General features: G+C 41.7%; 2 protein-coding genes across 5 annotated transcripts in view; one reads left to right on the plus strand and one right to left on the minus strand.

Annotated features, from left to right (window-relative positions):
- Nucleotides 1-46: 46 nt before the first annotated feature.
- Nucleotides 47-17,315, plus strand: JKAMP (JNK1/MAPK8 associated membrane protein). Of its 4 annotated transcripts, none has more exons than XM_079768430.1 (7): nt 47-142; nt 2,119-2,210; nt 3,036-3,190; nt 6,327-6,533; nt 8,238-8,419; nt 13,483-13,559; nt 15,632-17,315. In XM_079768430.1, exons 1-7 carry the CDS (start codon nt 139-141, stop codon nt 15,848-15,850), a joined length of 936 nt encoding a protein of 311 aa, XP_079624556.1. In that variant the 5' UTR covers nt 47-138; the 3' UTR covers nt 15,851-17,315. The 4 variants fall into 4 exon arrangements, with proteins under 4 accessions (XP_079624556.1, XP_079624557.1, XP_079624558.1 ...); XM_079768431.1 differs by having other exon boundaries at nt 67-142; nt 2,137-2,210; XM_079768432.1 differs by lacking the exon at nt 47-142 and adding an exon at nt 434-585.
- CCDC175 (coiled-coil domain containing 175) overlaps nt 17,180-19,699 on the minus strand; it is a gene marked incomplete at both ends in the record, with an annotated part of 59,846 nt that continues 57,326 nt past the window's right edge. The window contains one exon of the mRNA XM_079768993.1: nt 17,180-17,286. Coding sequence (XP_079625119.1) covers nt 17,180-17,286 — 107 coding nt within the window. The remainder of the gene's footprint in view (nt 17,287-19,699) is intronic.

Here is a 19,699-nt window from a genome sequence, read left to right on the forward strand (position 1 = left end):
GGTGGGGGCGGAGCTTCGGAGCGGTCGCCCGGGTTACCAGGAGGCGGGACCGCCGAGGCGTCCGTGGCCCGGATGTCCGGGCGCAGCGGGCCCTTGGGCTGATCCTGGAGCTTCTCCAGGGAAACTTCCCAGCGGCCAATGGGTGAGTGGTCGCTGGGGTCCCGGGAGCGTTTGCAAAAGTCCCTGCTTCTTGCCTTGGCTGCTGCGCGGGGCTCGGCACATCCTCGCTCCTCGCTCCTCGCTCCCCCACCCCTCGCCGTGAGGGCGCGCCCTGCACTCTTCTGGGGATGGGGGTGGGGGTCGGGGGCCTCGGCTCCCGCCGGGATGCGGAGGGGAGGCCGCTGCGCGCGGGGAGGGGTGGGCTGGGCCTCTGTTGTTGCGTTCGAAGCGTCACTTCGGTCTCCGCGTGAGTCCCTTGTTTAACACTCACAAGGGCTGGCTTCACCGTGTGGGGCGCTGGCGTCGGTGCAGAGAAACCGCCAGGGGAGCAGAGGCTGATTGCCGCAGAGCTGTGGTCTCCTGCTGCAGCGTCAGTCGTAAGCGTGGGGGGCCCTTCACAGAGGTTGCAGAAAACCAAGTCAAAAGGTTCGCTCTCGCTTACGGCAGGGAATGTGAGGAAAGTGAACGGACCCTGGGAGTCAGGGTTGGTTTGGCTGAGCATAAGCTGTTGCTGGTTTTCAGGACCTGGGGTTTGAGAAACTCGACTTACATTCAAATATGTTTATTAAGCATCTACTATATGCAAAGCCTGTGTAGAAAAACTTCCAATTCTTTAACCGGGGTCTTCTCAAAAAAATCAATTCATTTCCATCTATTAGTTTAGAACATTGTGATCACAGTTGGTTTAAAAATAAGTGTCAAAGAAGCCCGTGGATTAAAAAAAAACTCAAAAGTTTGATAAAAGTGAAAATATTAAGCTTGAGGCATTTTAGTCAGTGTTATTTCTGTTGTGTGTTTTTTTCTCACCTGCAAAAGGAGAAAAAAATCAAAAGTCTACTCAAATTTGAAAGGAGAAAGGGCATTGTGGACCAGACAATCTCTAGATTGTGAATTCATGAAGAACTTGGGAAATGATTGTCCATCATAATTATAAAATGCATAATTTTCAAATTAATTTGCGTTTGACCACAGTTGTTTTGGAATTATTCCACACTAGGCTAAAGGGTCATTGAAGGCAGGGACTGTCGTGGTCCTCTGTGGATCTTTAGTTGTCTCTAACCAGTGGAATCTGACATTTAATGCATGTTCATTGAATGAGGGAATCAATGAAGGAAGGGAAGTGTCCCTGATGAAAAAAAAATCCCCCTTCAATAACCTCTACCTGTTGATGAGGTCAGAGACAATCTGTCGGCCCTGAGTTGTTTTGTAAAGAACAGCTGCTTTTCATTTTCCCCAAGCCTGGAGATCAGGGGGTTGATTCAGGCAGTGGTTCCCAAGTGTGGGTCACTGGCCCAGTGACAGCCTTGATGAAATTTTCACCTGTCCTTGACAAAAGTTAGGACAATGTAAGTAAGCCTTTTATAAAGGTGAATTTATTTACTCTAAAGGCCCGCCCTTTATTCTGAAATTATGTTATTTCTGCTTTTCTGGTATTAAAAATGTGTTCTGTTATGAAAGAAGGTGATAATAGATTGTGTGTGTGTATGTGTGTGTGTATGTGTGTGTGTGCGTGTGTGTGTGTGTGCACGTGCACTTAATGTCCTGACTGAGCAAAATAAAAAGTAGTGATCCTCTACTAATCCTGTTATTAGAAAACCATTTAAATTCAGAAGTCTAATTCTGATCAAGGGGAGTGGCAGGCTGGAGCTACTGGAGACAGGCCAGGTTAGGCTTTGAGTTCTAGGGATACCTCCTGACCTGCAGGTAGAGGACTGAGGATGTTAATCATAAGAAACAGTATTAAGAACAAGGTTCCAATATAACTTTGTGCATTGTCGTGTCACAGTGTAAAGGAGAAATTTAATTTTTAAAATAAATGCACAAGACCTGTGCCACAATACATATGATTATTTTATTTGAAACTGTACTGAAATATTTCTGCCAAGTGCTTCAACTATTATTGCATTATTTTTTATAATCACAAAAGATGTTACTGTACTGGCATTTGTTTTTAAAAAGCTGTCGATATTCAACCAGCATGCCTTGGACTTTACTGTGGGAAGACCCTATTATTTAAAAATGGCTCAACTGAACTATATGGAGAATGTGGGGTAAGTCTTAATGTTTGTATGTTAATTTGTAAAATCTTTTTGCTTTTGAAATATTTTCACATGTAGTATATCTTTTTTCTTCAGTCTACTCATTAATTTATAAAAGACTATGTAGCCATTAATAAAATCTTTGTGTTGTCATATTGATTGTCTATAATACATCTTTCTTTACAGTCACAGTGTTTTTAAGAACATTTTATAATTTTTAAAATATTTTAAAAATATATTTTATTGATTTTTTACAGAGAGGAAGGGAGAGAGATACAGAGTTAGAAACATCTATGAGAGAGAAACATCGATCAGCTGCCTCCTGCACAACCCCTACTGGGGATGTGCCCGCAACCAAGGTACATGCCCTTGACCGGAATCGAACCTGGGACCCTTCAATCCACAGGCTGACGCTCTATCCACTGAGCCAAACCGGTTAGGGCAAGAACATTTTATAATTTTAGAGTAATTTTAAATTATTTTTTATTAATGATATAGTATAGTGACTTGGATATCCAAGTAAGTTAACATTACATTTCCAGAACACTTGTTTGCAGTTATTTTGATATGATGTTAATAGCTAAGTTTGTCATTTAATATTAGTCGACTATTTTAGTAACTTAGTAAAAGGACTCCTTTCAGAGCATTATACAGATATAGGCAAATACAGTGTAGATTTCTTTTTATTTTACTTACGCGTTCTCTTTTTTTATATCTAAAAGTTGCACATGTAAACAGATGTTTAAACAGAAATGGGACATTTTATAGAAAGATTTTGGGGGTGCTAATGTTCTAAAGTAACATCTGTACATAAAATATTATTTTTATATGTTGTAGGTGTGTCCAAGAGGACAGAGAACAAACGCACAGAAATACTGTCAGCCTTGCACAGAGTCTCCGGAGCTCTATGATTGGCTCTATCTGGGATTCATGGCTATGCTTCCTCTTGTTTTGCATTGGTTCTTCATTGAATGGTACTCGGGGAAAAAGAGGTTAGCACTTCCTATGAGTGTATCTGGATGGTCTGATGCTGGAATAATTATTAGTTAGAATCAAGTAATTATATTTCTGTTGTTCGTATTAAAAGTGGTAAGCTTGTTTTGGTTTTATATTCTGATTACTTTTGATTGTGGCAAGAAAAGTTAATGATAGGGCATGCCTCAATATTTATTGAGGGAATTATCCTTTGTCTGTTTTACTTTAAATGAGCTTGAAGGAACTTTGTTTTTTCACATGTCTTTTTTGTTGTTGAAGAAATTGAAAACATTTTAAAATTATCATCTTTATTGTTTTTTTTACAAAGAATTGCTTTATTGTTCTAGAACTAGTACTTTGTGATTTAATTTACTAGTAATCTATTATAATGTAGTTAAAATGCTGTAGCTGCAGCCTAGTTATAAAAACTCATACTAGCACATTATCTCCATAAGCATTTATTAAGCACTGTGTTTTATGTTCATAAGATCAGAGGAGGAGATACACAAATAACTGACATGGTCACAATCTTTTAGAAAAGACAAAGGTATATACAACTGTAATATAAGTCAGTCTTTAAACTGTAAAAGCACTGTAAACAAAATGCTCTGGAATCATAAAGAAAGGAAGAGATAAATTGTGCCTGGTAGGCTCTGAAAGACTTGGGGGGGGGGGGGGGGCGGAGACTATTTTAGGCAGAGGAAAGAGCTTGAGCATGGAGGTATGAAATGTGTGCCCTGTTAGGGTGGGAATGGAAGTAGTCGCCGGTGGTCCCAGTGTGGATTGCTTATGAAAGAAAGGTGATGAAAGGAGAGTGGGGAAGATAGGCTGCGGCCAGCATGTGACGGTTCTGATGAGGATGTGAATTTTATTCTACTGGGAATGAGGACCCAAATTCTACCTTAGTATATATTAGCCATATTATGTATGGCTTAGTATATATGGCTTTAAGTTCCTCTAACATCTTAGTATCTTTCCTGCTTTAGGTCCTTTCCCTTACCCCAAACTCTTTTCTCTGCCTGAAATACTTTCTTGTCCCTCTAACTGCAACTTTTTACCTAGCTGCCTTTTTCCCCCTTCAGTTTACATTACACCTACTCGGAGAGGCCTTCCCTGACCCAAGCTCAAGTAGGTCTGTCCCTTATTTTTCTTTTTTAATAGCACTCTTCATTTGTTTTTGTTTTGATTTAGCATACAACACAATTTATAGTTAAGTTTGTTTCCTCAGTTAGCGTTCCGCCCACCCCTGACTGTCAGCTCCAAGAGGGCAGTGACAATCTGTCCTCCGGGGAATCTGCAGAGACCAGCACAGCAGCTGGCCGTGAGAGATGCCCACTCAGTATTTGCCGAGTGAATGATTTATTCATGACGGTTTGGTTTAGAGAAGTAACATCCTTGGATGTGTATTTTAGGAAGATGACTTCTGTGGAGGGTAGATTAGAGGAGAGATACGTTAGAAGGCTGTGGCCCAAGAAACAGAGATGGCCAGACTCAGGTCCTGGGAACGGACGTGGACAGGATGGTCAGATGGAAGTGGAATCAGCACTTTTCTGAATCCTGCTTAATAAGTCCACGGTGATTATTATGTTAGAAAAGCATTCATTATTTTTCAGAAGAACATAGAGATTTTTAAAGCTCTCATCCTTTTTAAGATTTTTGTTATAGAATAATGAGAGATGACAATGAAAAGGATGTGATGCGCATAAAGCTAAAATAGAATAAATGCTCAGTTAATCGTTGGAACTTCTCGGCTCAAAGTAGAGAAGAGATGGGGGTAACAGATGTAGCTTCCAAATGCATTAGAACTAAAACATCAGGTGTATTTTGAGGGAGGATCTTGGAGCAGAGGGTAGAAAAAAGCAGTGATGAGTGGTAGGCAGGAGAGGAGGTGGATTTAAAAAGGAGTTGACCTAACTGCTTTGCCTAGCAAGTTGGTAGCAAGTAACACAAGGGCCATCTTTCATTTTCCTGAGACGTTGCACTTTTTTTTCTTCTTAATTTCAGAGAAGAAGGGGGAGAGAGAGAAAACCATCAATGATGAGAGAGAATCATTCATTGATGGGCTGCCTCCTGCATGCTCCATACTGGGGATCAAGCCCCAACCAGGGCATGCACCCCAACTGGGAGTCGAACCGTGACCTCCTGGTTCATAAGGTCGACGCTCAACCACTGAGCCACGCTCAGTGAGACTCAGTGAGGTACTTTAATAAGGATAGTTTGAGGATCAGATTTTATTTGGTAAAGATCACATGGTTGACTGCAGCTGAATTGAAAGGGAGCATGGTAAGAGACCAGTTAGAAGGCTAAAACAATGGCAAGAAATGATGAGATTAAAATTTTGCCCATAAAAGTATGAATTCTGTGAGGAAAGAAAAGATTTGATTATATATGAAAGTGTAAATGTTTATGTACCCAGTGTTTTCAACTGTGTACAATGGTGCTGGGGTTCTGCTTCCAACAATATGGGCTAATCATGGGCTCCAGGTGGCCTACCTGCCTGACATTCTTAAGTCTTGGAAGACAAACTAATTAAGACCGTGGTCGGCAAACCCATCAGTCAACAGAGCCACATACCAGCAGTACAACGACTGAAATTCCTTTTGAGAGCCGAAAACCGACTTCTGCGCATGGGCCACGAAGTTTCAATCGCACTGTACGTGCGCGCCCACACGTGGTATTTTGTGGAAGAGCCACACTCAAGGGGCCAAAAAGCCGCATGTGGCTCACGAGCCGCAGTTTGCCGACCACTGAATTAAGACATTGCTGGTCTTCCTGGAGTTAGGGGAGAGCTCCAAGAACTCTTCTCTTTCAGAAAACAAACCCACCCCGAGCTGGAGCCAGAGTGACAAAGCAGGCAGTGGGGATGGGAAGGTTGCCCGAGGTTAATTGTTGAAATGTGCTATTGGATACTGAATCATGGGCAGCCATTGCTAAGCCTAGATTCTCAAGGGGCTGCAGCCCAAGGTAGTCGTGTGCATGGCAAGTGGTTTTCATATACGTTTGGCTTTTCTTACCCATTAAGAAGATATTTTGTTTCAGGAGTCAGCAGTTAACATTTCTTTATAGAAACCATATTTTGAATCATATCCAGGTTTTATGAAAAGCCATTTAGCACTAATAGTTTGGGTAATTGTGCTTCTTTTGTTTTACTAGTTCCAGTGCACTTTTCCAGCACATCACCGCATTATTTGAATGCAGCATGGCAGCTATCATCACCTTACTTGTGAGTGATCCAGTCGGTGTTCTTTATATCCATTCATGCCGGGTATTGATGCTTTCTGATTGGTACACGATGCTTTACAACCCAAGTCCAGATTACGTCACCACCGTGCACTGTACTCATGAAGCTGTCTACCCACTGTAAGTATTTATCTAGACCAGTGATGGGCAACCTTTTGAGCTGGGTGTGTCAAACTTCGCCAAAAAACTGAGCATAACTCAGGTAGTGTGTCACTTTGAGGAAAAAACATTATTTCACAAATGTTTCATCCTCGGGAGCAGCAAATGTTCCATCCTCGGCATGCGGCTGCCTCAGAGGCCGTGTGTCATCAGAAATGGCTACGGGTGTCAGTGCTGACATGCGTGTCATAGGTTCGCCATCACTGATCTAGACTTAAGATCATGTTTTGAAAAATGCAATTATAGATTTAATTCATTTCCATAGTCTTTGAGCATTGTAAAATGGCATCTAGGCCCTAGGGGAAATATACAGACATGATTTTCTTCTCCTAAGGGATACATCGTCTGATAGGAGAAAATACTAGTAGAAATACATCTTAGTATAATAGAAGTTAAAATGTTTTTGCATTGGTGTTGAAGTATGTGTAAACACATAAAATAAGCCATCTGTGTTTCTTAGAAAGGGATTTATAAGGAACACCTTCTTGATACACAGCAGAGAAGCAATATCTGACATGGGAAAGAGTATGGGCTTGGGAGCTGAAAGCAGGCTTGAGTTTGAATCCTGGGTCTGCCAGTTGTCCTGTTAACTTGAGCATGTTAAAAGCCTCTTGTAACTCACATTGGGAAAATGGGAATGATGATCCCTCATAGGTGATTGTGAGGATTAAATAAATCCATGCAGATGAGATACTGTACAGTGCTTCACGTATGGGATGCACCTAACAGTAGCTGAAATTATTATTAGAGATTTGGGTTAATGTTCTTTTTTTCCCCTGTTTTTCCAAATAAATGTAATTTCCATCAGAATATTTTGTTTTAAAAATATCAAATTCATAGCATTTTGTATAATATCATTCCAGACTACTTTATTTTTAGAATTTCTGTAAATTGTTGGTGTTCATTTGATGTGTTTTTTTTTTTGGTAAAGGTATAGTATAAGAGTCTGATATTTATGTTCTAGTCATAGCAAGTGTTTATTATGTAATATGCTCAGTAAAATAGTCCTTTTTGAGAAATTTCTAATAGTACTAAGTGTCAAAACACACATGCACATATGTAAAAAGGTAATTTTCAAAAAATAAGATCCAGATGTAAAGATATGAAAATCTTTTCCACCTGTCCAACTCTAAACCCTGTCTCTTTCTACATGTAATTATAGCTAAAATTTGTATATAAAGGACTGATGAAATCCCCTGTTGATTTAATAGAGCTGTACCCTCAACTTCAATTAATGAAATAATGGCTACATGGTATTTCATATAACATTTAACCAGTTTTCTGTTATTGAATATTTATTTTGTTCCTTAGTTTTCTTTATTATGTGATCCAATAAAAACCTTGTTCATGAAGTTATTTTTATGAATCCCTGATTTATTTCCCTTTGATAAATTTCTGCAAGTAAAATTTCTGGATCGAAGGCTATAAACATTTTTTTAGGATTTTGGATACACATTGCCAAACTGCCTCCTGGGAAGGGACCAGCATGCACTTTCCAGTAATGGTCTGAGAGTCCTTTTGGGAAACCATCCACCAATGTGAATATTCAATGGGTAGACTTAGTATGCTTTTTTAACCTTTTATAGGACCTTTGATTTAAAAATGATCAATGATAAAATATTTTAAAAGTATTTTTGATAATGTAATTCCTTATTTGTTTTACAGCTACACCATTGTATTTATCTACTATGCGTTCTGCTTGGTGTTAATGATGCTGCTCCGACCTCTGCTGGTGAAGAAGATCGCCTGTGGGTTGGGGAAGTCGGATCGATTTAAAAGTATTTATGCTGCACTGTACTTCTTCCCCATTTTAACCGTGCTTCAGGCAGTTGGCGGAGGCCTTTTATGTAAGTGTCTTGGGTAAATAGCTATATATTTATTATATGTGATCAACAATATCTTCTAAGTATAATTTTGGAGCTTTTTCCTTAAAGTCAATTTTTTTTTAAATACATTTTTATTGATTTCTGAGAGGAAGGGAGAGGGATAGAGAGATAGAAACATCAATGAGGAGAGAGAATCATTGATTGGCTGCCTCCTGCAAGCCCCCTACTGGAGATCAAGCCTGCAACCTGGGGCATGTGCCCTTGACTGGAATCGAACCTGGGACCCTCTGGTCTGCAGGCTGACACTCTATCCCCTGAGCCAAACCAGCTAGGGTGAATTTTTTAATTCTTGAAAATAAACCACAGTATATATTTTTGCTAAAACATATAATAAGCCTTTGTGTGTTTTTTTTAAATCATGATTTTTTTAGAATGAAATAGAAATTCTCAGGAAATCAGTGGCAGCTAACCAAAACTGATTTCTATTTAGGGAATACTTTGTATTTTAAGCTTATAACCTAAACAGAAAGATTTTTAAAACCCAAGTATAAATTAGAAAACAAAAACTGGTTTTTGCATACGATATATGGAAATTACTCTTGGTAATGTATACTATTTATCAACTTAGATTTCTAAGTTTCTTTATGAAAACCTTTTAGATACAGTAAAATAATCTTCAGTATATTCTTTATTTTAATCCTAGAGGCCTGATGCACGAAATTCGTGCACTGGGGGGTGGGGGGGGTCCCTCAGCCCAGCCTGCACCCTCTCGCAGAGCCCTCAGGGGATGTCCGACTGCCGCGGAGGTGGGAGAGGCTCCCGCCACCACCGCTGCACTTGCTAGCCATGAGCCTGGCTTCTGGCTGAGTGGCACTCCCCCTGTGGGAACGCACTGACCACCAGGGGGCAGCTCCTGCATTGGGTGTCTGCCCCCTGGTGGTCAGTGTGCATCATAGCGACCAGTTGTTCCACTGTTTGGTCGATTTGCATATTACCCTTTTATGATATAGGACTAGGAGTCCAGTGCATGAATTTGTGCACCTTGAAGAGAACTGTGGGCCGTGAGGCTGCAATGGGCACAGGGCTGGGTCTCAGCCCATCCTCTGCGCCCCCGCCAGGCCTCTCCCACCGTGGCCCTCAGGGCCAGCAGCCGCCGCTCACACTTGATGGCGCCGAGTGATCAGGACTGACACCAGGCACCGCCAGCGGGTGCGAGCGGCGGCTCTGGTGCCGGCTGCGGGTGTGAGCGGGGCCGGCACCAGCAGTGGGTGCAAGTGGCGGCTCTGGCGCCGGCTGCGGGTGCGAGCAGCAGCTCTGGTGCCGGCTGTGGGTGTGAGCAGCGGCTCTGGCGCCGGCAGTGGGTGCAAGTGCCAGGCGGGACCGCAGCTTGTGGGAGCAAAGAATTTTCAGTAACCACTAGAGGCTCGCTCCGATGACAGCGACCGGCGCCCTGCCTTGGTCTGGCACCCTCACTCACCTGCTCCACCATCCTGCTGCAGCCAACTCCCGCCATGTTCCATGCGCGCCCCGTGGTGATCAGCACACGGCCAGTTGTTGGTTGTTCTGCTGTTCGGTCTATTTGCATATTAGCCTTTTATTATATAGGATAGCCATTCACTTATTCAGCAACCATTTAGACTAAATTGTTTTACAAAGGAGTAAGAAAAAGTTGGTGTTAAAGGGTTCACATATTACTAGGAAAGCTGTAAATAGCTGAGGGGACATAGTGTGGTACTTATTTGAATATGTGACATTGACCGTGGCAAGGATGTTAGACACCATCTTTTATATGGAGTCTACCTTCTGGCTTAATGGAATTAGGCAACACTGAGTGTCATTATCCAAGTCATGTAGCTTGGTAATGAATTTGGTTCAAGATTATGGTGGCATTTTGAGGGTAAAACCAAGGGAAATTGGAGACAAAGCAGGGGTCTATGTTCCCTCATATTCTACAGATGTATTGTTCCAGTTGGTCTGCATTTGGCCCACTTCACTGTTTACCTCCCTGGCTGGCCTCTGTAGGCATTTGAGGCTGCTGTTCTTGCTCTAGAACAGTGATGGGCAACCTTTTGAGCTTGGTGTGTCAAACTTCGCCAAAAAACTGAGCATAACTCGGGTAGTGTGTCACTTTGAGGAAAAAACATTATTTCGCAAATGTTTCATCCTTGGCATGCGGCCGCCTCAGCGGCCGCGTGTCATCAGAAATGGCTACGTGTCATAGGTTCGCCATCACTGCTCTAGGAAATAGAGACCTACTCCTGAAAGGATTTTAGGCAGAAGAGAGACATGACTAGGTTTGCATTTTAGAAATAACTTGGCAGGGTGGAAGAGGGATCCATGAAGAGAATATTGCAGTAGCCAAGTCTGACTGCCTGAGCAAAAGCAGAAAGACACTAGGAATGAAAAGCTACCTGAAGATAGAGTTAACTAAAGTAGGTAGCTGATTAAATATAGGGGTTGAGGGAATGGGAGGAGGAGAATATGAGAAAGTAGCTTTCTGACCTAGAAACTGGTGAATGGATAAACGAAATATTAGAAGAAGCAAATAGGTTGGTGAGAAGTGAATTCAGTTTTAGCTATTCTTTGAATATTCAAGAGTACAGGTTATTTCTACTAGCCTGGTGCTTGGGAGAGCTCTCTGGGCTGGAAAGATTTAAGAATTGTCAGCTTTTTAAATTCCTGTGTCCTAGATTCAGGGGGTGCTATTGGTTAAGAAATGGAGGAAAGGAAAAAAGCTGTGAAAAGCAGGGAGTGGTTTGGAGGTTAACCCACGTAGGCTGCAGACACCGTGGCTTCATTCATGATGGCTGCCTATTTTGAAAAATGCCTTTTCCTATGATGAATGTCTTTAGCTCTACTCAAAGCACACACATAGGAAGGATCAAGGAGTTATTATCCTATCTAATAAAAGAATAATATGCAAATTGACTGTCACTCCAACATACAAGATGGCCGCCCCCATGTGGTCAAAGATGGCTGGCAGGGGAGGGCAGTTGTGCGTGATCAGGCCAGCAGGGGAGGGCATTTGGGGGTGGCCAGGCCGGCAGGGGAGGGCAGTTGGGGGCGATCAGGCCTGCAGGGGAGGGCAGTTAGGGGCGACCAGACTGGCAGGGGAGGGCAGTTGGAGGCGACCAGGCCTGCAGGGGAGGGCAGTTAGGGGTGACCAGACTGGCAGGGGAGGGCAGTTAGGGGTGACCAGGCCAGCAGGGGAGGGTAGTTAGGGACAATCGTGCCAGCAGGGGAGCAGTTAGGTGTCGATCAGGCTGGCAGGGGAGTGGTTAGGGGGTGTTCAGGCTGGCAGGCAGAAGCGGTTAGGGGAAATCAGGCAGGCAGGCAGGTGAGCAGTTGGAAGCTGGCAGTCCTGGATTATGAGAGGGATCCCAGATTGGAGAGGGTGCAGGCTGGGCTGAAGAACACACATACCCCGCCTCCCATGCATGAATTTCGTGCACTGGGCCTCTAGTTCATTCATATTAAGTGTAAACCTATGGAATCTGCTGAGATTAGTCACAGAGGGCACCATACCAACTCATAATTGTATGATGTTAATGAAAAAGAAAATAGATAATTTTTGGTTTGAGTCAGTTCAGGTCGCTATATACCATAAACTGGGTGGCTTACAAACAAGAGAAATTTTTTTCTCACATTTCGGGGGACTGGGAAGTCCGAGAGTAAGGCACTAGCAGGTTCGGTGTCTGGTGAGGCCCACTATGACTTCCTGGGGTGGAAGGAGAGCGCGTTCTCAGGGGTCTTTATTTAAAGCACTAATTCCATTCCTGAGGGCTCTGCCTTCATGGCCTAATCACTGCCCAAAGGTCCCACCTCCAAATACCATCACATTGGGGGTTAGATTTCAGCAGAAGCATTTGGGGACACAAACCTTTCCATCCATAACAAGGGAATGTAAAAAATCTGAGCAAAGTAGAGCAGCAAGAGGCTTCTGGTAGTTGGAGATACTAGGGTGTAGGGAGCGAGACCCTGAGAGTGGCTAGGAAGATGTCAGTGATAAACTTTTACCTGCTTGGGAGTATTGAAGCCAGTTTTTAAGTGTGATCTGCATCTGAATTACCAGGGGAACTAAAGTGCCATATGCAGGCCCACCACCAGGCTTAATGGCTCAAAATCTCAAGCTATTTTAGATCCTAGAGTAAGGCTACATTAAATCCTGCCCAGAGCCCAGGACCTACTACCCACAGGTTTGAAGTTTGGACCTTGTTAGAAACTTCGTCTTCCTCTTCTGCCAGGACTTAAATTTGTATCATCAGTAACATTTTTTCAGCTAATTACAAACGCAGTGTGGTTTTTTTGGAATGGCTGGTTGAGGACCTAAGCACTGTCTATGAAATAAAAGGTTCTAAATCTCAGGCAAGCCATTCAGTTATTTAGTAAGTTGGAATCGGACCTTTATGGATAATTCTGAGGTCCTGGCTTCTGCATCCCAAATTAACATTTGAAATTGTTCCGAATGGGTTTCACTGCCATGTAGCATGATTGGTTTCATAAACTGAAGTTAATTATTTTAAAACAATTGTATGAAAGATAACTTAAGGTATTTTTCTCAATTTGTCCCTTTGTTTTAATGTTATAAATTTAAAACATTTAAGAGAAAGGCGGTATTTTATAAGAAAAACATTTTGCTTTCAGTATTATTACCGTACTTAAAGTATTCAAAGTACAGTAGTCTCCCCTTTTCTGTGGTTTTGATTCCCATGGTTTTAGTTACCTGTAGTCAACAGTGGTCCAAAAATATTAAATGGGAAATCCCAGAAGTAAATAATTTATGTTTTAAATTGCATGCACACTGTTCTGAGTAGTATGTCGAAGTACTGCTCCATCCAGCTTGTCCCGACCCTGATGTGAATCATCCCTTTGTCCATGGCACTGTGGAGGCAAAAACATTGACTGTCTGGCCCTTTACAGAGCCTTTGCTGACCCCTGCCTCAGGGCACCAAGGCTTACGTCTCTCACAGGACTGATTGAGAAAGTTTTCAGTTATGGGGAAAATTAAAGTGTTTGAAATTTTTTGATGGTTTATTTAGAAAATATGCCTAATTTTCAACATAATGCCAATGTTTGTTTTTCAGATTACGCCTTCCCATACATTATATTGGTGTTATCTTTGGTTACTCTGGCTGTGTACATGTCGGCCTCTGAAATAGAGGTAGGAAAAATGTTTTCCTTAGAGATTTTTTTTATGGGTTTGACAATTAAATAGGAGGATAATATATATGATATGACATAGCACAACTGATTGTTTTAGTAATCCTTGGTTAGTTGATGTCATCACGTAGCATATGAATGGTTGTATACTGGACTGTATTTGCTTGGGAAATTAGTGAAGTCGTCAGGCTCAACTATCTAGCATGTTGGAGAAAAAAATTATTTCACATAATTTACTCAGAAAATATTTAATTATGAAATGTTGGAAACTTAACACCATTTTGAGGGAAACATAAAAATGCTTTATGCTATATAGAACTAATTTTACACTTTATTTTACAATGGCAAAACTGACACCAGTAATTGTATTGTACATTCTCCACCCTTCTATATTTTGTCTCCAATTTTATTTTCTTGATTATGGATGTTTACTTTTGTCCTCTAATATCTATATTATTTTGGTGATTTGGAAATAACACTAACAGTAACATTACTTTTGATACTGTTTCTGTTTTGAGATAACCATTTGTGCTTCTTACTTTTCAGTATTTCAGTGGAAGGTCACTGTTAGAAAGGACTCCTTATTTAGAGGCTAAACTCTGAAGGAATAGAGTGTCAGTGGCTTAGAACTATTTCACCCCGAGCTTGCTAACCTAGTGCCCATGCAGTCCGCTGCCCACCACACTTGATAAGACATGTGCTTTCTCCTAATTCTTAACGGTAACCCAGGGATATCATATTTTAATTTAACCCAGAGGTTAAAGTACATTTAATTTAATCAAAAGCTTGATCGAGAGAAAATAAGTTAACTATTTTGGAATGCTTGCTGTTGATGCCTTTCAGTTCATTAGTGAAAAGGTGAGAGAGAATGACACTTACAGGGGGAATAATATAGTAGAGGAACAGACAGAATATTTTGATGGTGATTATTCAGTTGCTTCTACTACCCCTTTATAATCTTTAATCAGTATCATAATATGTATAATTAAAGAAGGTAAGCAAATTAGTTTTAGCACTTTTATTTTATTGATTTTTTACAGAGAGGAAGGGAGAGGGATAGAGAGTTAGAAACATCGATGAGAGAGAAACATCGATCAGCTGCCTCCTGCACACCCCCTACTGGGGATGTGCCCGCAACCAAGGTACATGCCCTTGACCGGAATCGAACCTGGGACCCTTGAGTCTGCAGGCTGACGCTCTATCCACTGAGCCAAACCGGTTTCGGCAGCACTTTTTTCAATGCTAGGGAAATATTAGAGGGGGGAATAGTTGAATATTTGAATAAAATGAAGTTTGTGAATTTGTTTATTATCCTTAACTACTATAGATAGTAGTTATGTTAGCTTGAAACTTATTTGTGTCCCTGCCCCTGGGAATCTCTCCTATAAAATGTTCATGTACTTCAGTCAGGACTCCACCCATAAATCCAAGAGCGACCTGGATCAGGAAAGACAGTCTGTAAGTCTAGCTTTAGGCGAGTTAAAGAGCCATTTAGTAAGAGACAGTTAGTAATAGAATAGCGCAAATTCCATTTCAGTATGTTTATTAGCACAGTCAGCCATTACTTTAATAATAATGGTCCTTCCCATTTCTGCATATTATAGAGCTGTGTTCAGGAATAAAAAGAAACCAGAGTAGACCCGTGTCATTTCTGCTCCCTTCTGCCGGTCCAGGCGGCAGACCCAGGAAAGCTGGAGGTTACGGAGGTTGGTGTGCGCACCTCCTGTTTCTCACCTGTAGACGCAGCTGCAGGGCAGGAGGGAGACACATCACGTGGTGTTCCCCTTCTAGCTCATTCCTCCAGAAGCAGCCCTAGTGTTCCCCGCGTTGACTGGGGTATAAACCAGAACTTAGACGTGGCTCCTGTCCTGCGCTGCCTCATTGCTTACGTGGCCTCTGCCAGAAAGCCTCACCCTGCTCCTCGGGAAGAGTAGAGGCTAGCAAGTGCTCTCTCAGGTCCCTTTTAGCTCAAAGTCTGTGATTCTGAGGTTATGACTTTTAAATAATACATTTAAATCAAAATATAAGTGATTATCTGGTTCTTCTTTTTTTTTTTTTTATAAAATGATACAGAACTGCTATGATCTTCTAGTCAGGAAGAAAAGACTCATTGTTCTCTTCAGCCACTGGCTACTTCATGCTTACGGGATAATCTCCATCTCCAGAGTGGATAAACTCGAGCAGGACTTACCCCTTTTGGCTTTGGTACCCACACCAGCCCTTTTTTACTTGTTCACAGCAAAGTTTACTGAACCTTCACGGATACTCTCAGAAGGAGCCAATGGACACTGAATATAACATGCCAAAACCCCTAAGAAGTATTCTTAATAAAAAAGTAAAGAAATAAAAAAAGGATTAGTTCTCTTCTGTCATACGTGGGAATGAGATTGTCAGTATATCGTAATGTTTTTGGTTGGTTGGTTTTGTTTTTGACCTAAGACTTGATGGTTAGACTTAGAAAACACAAACACTGTAATGCTCTGTTACATGGTATAATACACGGTCCCGCTTATAGCACACTATTACATGACACAGGAAGCCTATCTCTGCAACAATTTAGTTATTTAGAGCAAAAACATGTTTCTGTGGACCTAGCAATATGTTGTTTTTGTTTTTATTAAATACTTTAATAAGTATAATATGGAATTCTTAGCTTTGGCCCAGTTGTGCTTGCCTGATGTGTTTCAACCTGGCTTTCAAGTGTAATGAATTAAAAAGACACATACCTGTGGGGTCTGATAGCAAGCATGGAAATATAAAGTATGTTGTCTTTTGTTATCTATTTATTTTCAACAATACAGTATTTTCTTCAAAAATAGAGCATAATTTATATAATGGTTTTTCTATTTATAGATAGTTTGGTTGAAAATATCTTCATATTATTCCTGTTCCTGTAAAGAAAAACAATAATGAAAAACTTGACAAAAAGTCTCAAATGTTCTGACATTTGTAGTTGCCATGCTAATTGTGGAAATTAAAAATATTAGGTAGTGAGATTAATGTCTTTTTCCCATGTGAATAAATACATGTACTCACATATTTCCTTCCTCTTACATCTTATTTAAAAAAATTGATTTTAGAGAGAGGAGAGAATAGAGAAAAACATCAATTGGTTGTGCAGAGATTGAACTGGCAACCTAGGTACGTGCCCTGACCGATCAAACCTGCAAACTTTTGGTGTATGGGAAGATGCTCCAACCAACTGCGCCAGCCAGCCAGGGCTTATATATTATTTTTTAAGGATGCATACACATGCCACATTTTTTGATCCTGGGACACATTTTTCTCCACATTGGGACATCTCTGAGTTAGGCTGCATCACTCAATTGATGGCTTCTTAGATTTAACAAAATGCAGAGTCTATACAGCATAGGAACAGTTTTACTGTGGTTGTTGATGGGTATGCTGCTTGTCGATTTTTATACTCTGAATAGACTTGTGGTTGTAACTATGGAAATTTTTTTTTTTTATTTACTGATTCTGCTATTGGTGGGGGTTACACAAGTTTGTTAAATCTCAAACTTTAAGACTTTCATTGACAGTTGCAAATTGTGGAAGAATGTGCACTCACTCTCTCTGTAGTTTATGCCTCTTGAATTCACAGCAGTTGTATACTTGGAATTATTTTGCTAATTTTTCTTTGTTACTGTTTTTCACATTAAATGCAGCCAACACGTAACGGACTTTTTTGATGACTTTTTTGAAACGTTTCTGTTTGGTCGTCTTTTCTGTAAGAATAAAAATAAAATTGTAAAAATTCTATGTGTATTTCAGACAGGTTTGGGTGGTTATTAGTGTCCATTAAAATTCTAAGTTGCCCAAAGAATCCCTCCATTGGACAACTACACAACTGGAAAGGGGGAGCACTTGGGGGTCCTGTATCCAATTACCAGGACTGTTCTTTTCCCACCACATTTGGAGCCATCTTAAGGCATCTTCTCTGATGTTCTATTCTAGCAGAAAAGTGTGTATGCAAAAGGAGAAATCATGCAAGTAATTATGATTACAACTCAAAGGCAAAGACTTTCAGGAATACTTACTACATATCTGCCATTTTTAATTTGCACTGTGAAGAACAAGAGGAATAATTCATAGCAACTGTGGCTGCTAATGTTATTAACTAGCTTGTTAAAACATGGTTATTAATATACCAAAACTACCCGTGTCTAGTTCAACTTAGTATTAACGTAGATTCTTGTAGTGTACTACAATTCACTGCTATAGTAATAATTGTGCTAACCAGTGCTGGATAGGTTATTTAAAGTCAAAATATTTTCTGATTTTGGTCAGTGTATCCATTTAAGTTACCTTGTTACGTATTTGTCTAAAACCACTGGTTTGCAAGACTTGACTGCACATTGGAACCAGCTAGAGACTTGCTAAAAACATGCCTGGGATCCACGCCCAGAGACTTATGGTCAATTGGTCTGGGGCAGGCGTCCACAAACTACGGCCTGCGGGCCACATGCTATTAGCTAGGACTTTTGAAATTTTAAAACATTCTTTTTAACCCTTTGCACTCGCTTTTTTCTCGATTCCTTTATTCTAATGCTAACCGTGTCGAGTCACACTCGACATCCGAGTGCAAAAGGTTAATACTTTAAAAAAAATCCATACTCAGTTGCTATTTGGTTTAGGTATACAAATTAACTTATTTACTTGTTTATAAGAAAGAATATTAAGGCAAAAAGCAACTATCTTAGATTTCAGGATGAAGCCTGGTACTTTCTGATAAGTCACCCCCACCCCCACCACCCCTCCTGCCAGCTGGAACCCCAGCAGATCTCCACTCAGCCATGCTGGTGCAGTGCTTGGCCAGGTGATGGGGCTGCTCCTTTGGGACGACATCCCTGTGTATTCCCAATACCCCAAAAGACTCCGACACCCCTCTTCACCTTCCCCCATAGCCGCTCGTTAGGAGGAGTCCACTGGGTTCTAATAGTCTCTTGTCTCATTCTCACAGTGTGTGCACTCTGACATTCATACTGGGTGTCATTCAACTCTGGTGCCAGACTCAAAGGTGCTCACGATGCTAATGAAGCTAGTGCAGTGTTCCTGGAGAGGGCCAGGACCTGCAGGGCTGCAGTGACATGATGTGTCCAGAAGAGGGCAGGGGAGAGCTGTTGAGCTGAAAGAGATCAAAGGCTTCTCTAGAAGTCCATGTGTGAGAGAAGCCATTCATTCTACAAGAACATTTAAAAGCTGGGAGATTACAGGTGGCTCAGAGGTGGCCAAGTAATTCACGGGACCAAGGCTGACCTTTAGCACTTCAGGAGGGCGGTAGGTTTCAGGAATCTGGTAAGTACTTAATAAAGGTCTAATGCTTTACTACTGCTGCTATCACTTATATTTTACAACCAGGGAGGCTAAACAGCACGTAAGAAGCAAAGCTGCGATGTGAGCCCACATGGTGCCACTGCTCCAGGAGCAAAAATCAGCGGAGCTAAGGGGGTAGCGATCTTCCTTCAGATCTCAGCTCCATTTACAGTTCTTCAGAGACTTCTCCGGACCCCTTAGTAGGGCAAGTCTCCCTCGTAGATTCTTAAGTTCTTATGCCCCCCCTCATGACACTTACGACACTGACATTTTACATACACATGTAGAAGACCTGATTCTCCCACCGTACCAGCGGTGGACCAACTACACCTGAGGGGCAATGCTGCTACCGTGGCAGAGTTGAATAGTTGAGTAGGAGACCTTTCATGGCTGGCAAAGCCAAAAATGTTGTCTGGCCCTTTAAAGTTTGCCGACCTCTGAACCTGACTGTGGTTTCCAGTGAGGAGGGACTAGACCTATTTTCATTCACTATTGTAACCCCACAGCCTAATATAATAGTTGGCACAGAATAGACATTTGGTAAGTACTTGTTGAATACAGGTTAGAGTTGATAATGAAACATGGATGGAATCTAAAAGCAGGACCAATCAGAGGAAGGCAAATATGCTCACTGATGGCTCCCCCAGGAGGCTCTGCGTCAGGCTGGCCGGCCAGCTTCCCCAGGCCCACAGCTGCCATCCGCGTGCACCTGACGCCTCCTCTCTTTCACAATAGACCTTGCCCACTACCCTCCCTGCCTCTGAATCTCTGCCAAATGCAAGTGGTGGTGACCGCCTGCCTTGCTGTCCCAAACTCTATGCCTCG

Source organism: Cnephaeus nilssonii, assembly GCF_951640355.1.
Source record: "Cnephaeus nilssonii genome assembly, chromosome: 4".
Lineage (NCBI taxonomy): Eukaryota > Metazoa > Chordata > Mammalia > Chiroptera > Vespertilionidae > Cnephaeus > Cnephaeus nilssonii.

Excerpts from the sequence above, each read along its gene's own strand:
- JKAMP (XM_079768430.1), top strand. Across the intron at positions 3,191-6,326 it reads TGGTACTCGGGGAAAAAGAG|TTCCAGTGCACTTTTCCAGC; the intron begins GTTAGCACTTCC and ends TTGTTTTACTAG. Across the intron at positions 8,420-13,482 it reads AGTTGGCGGAGGCCTTTTAT|ATTACGCCTTCCCATACATT; the intron begins GTAAGTGTCTTG and ends TTTGTTTTTCAG.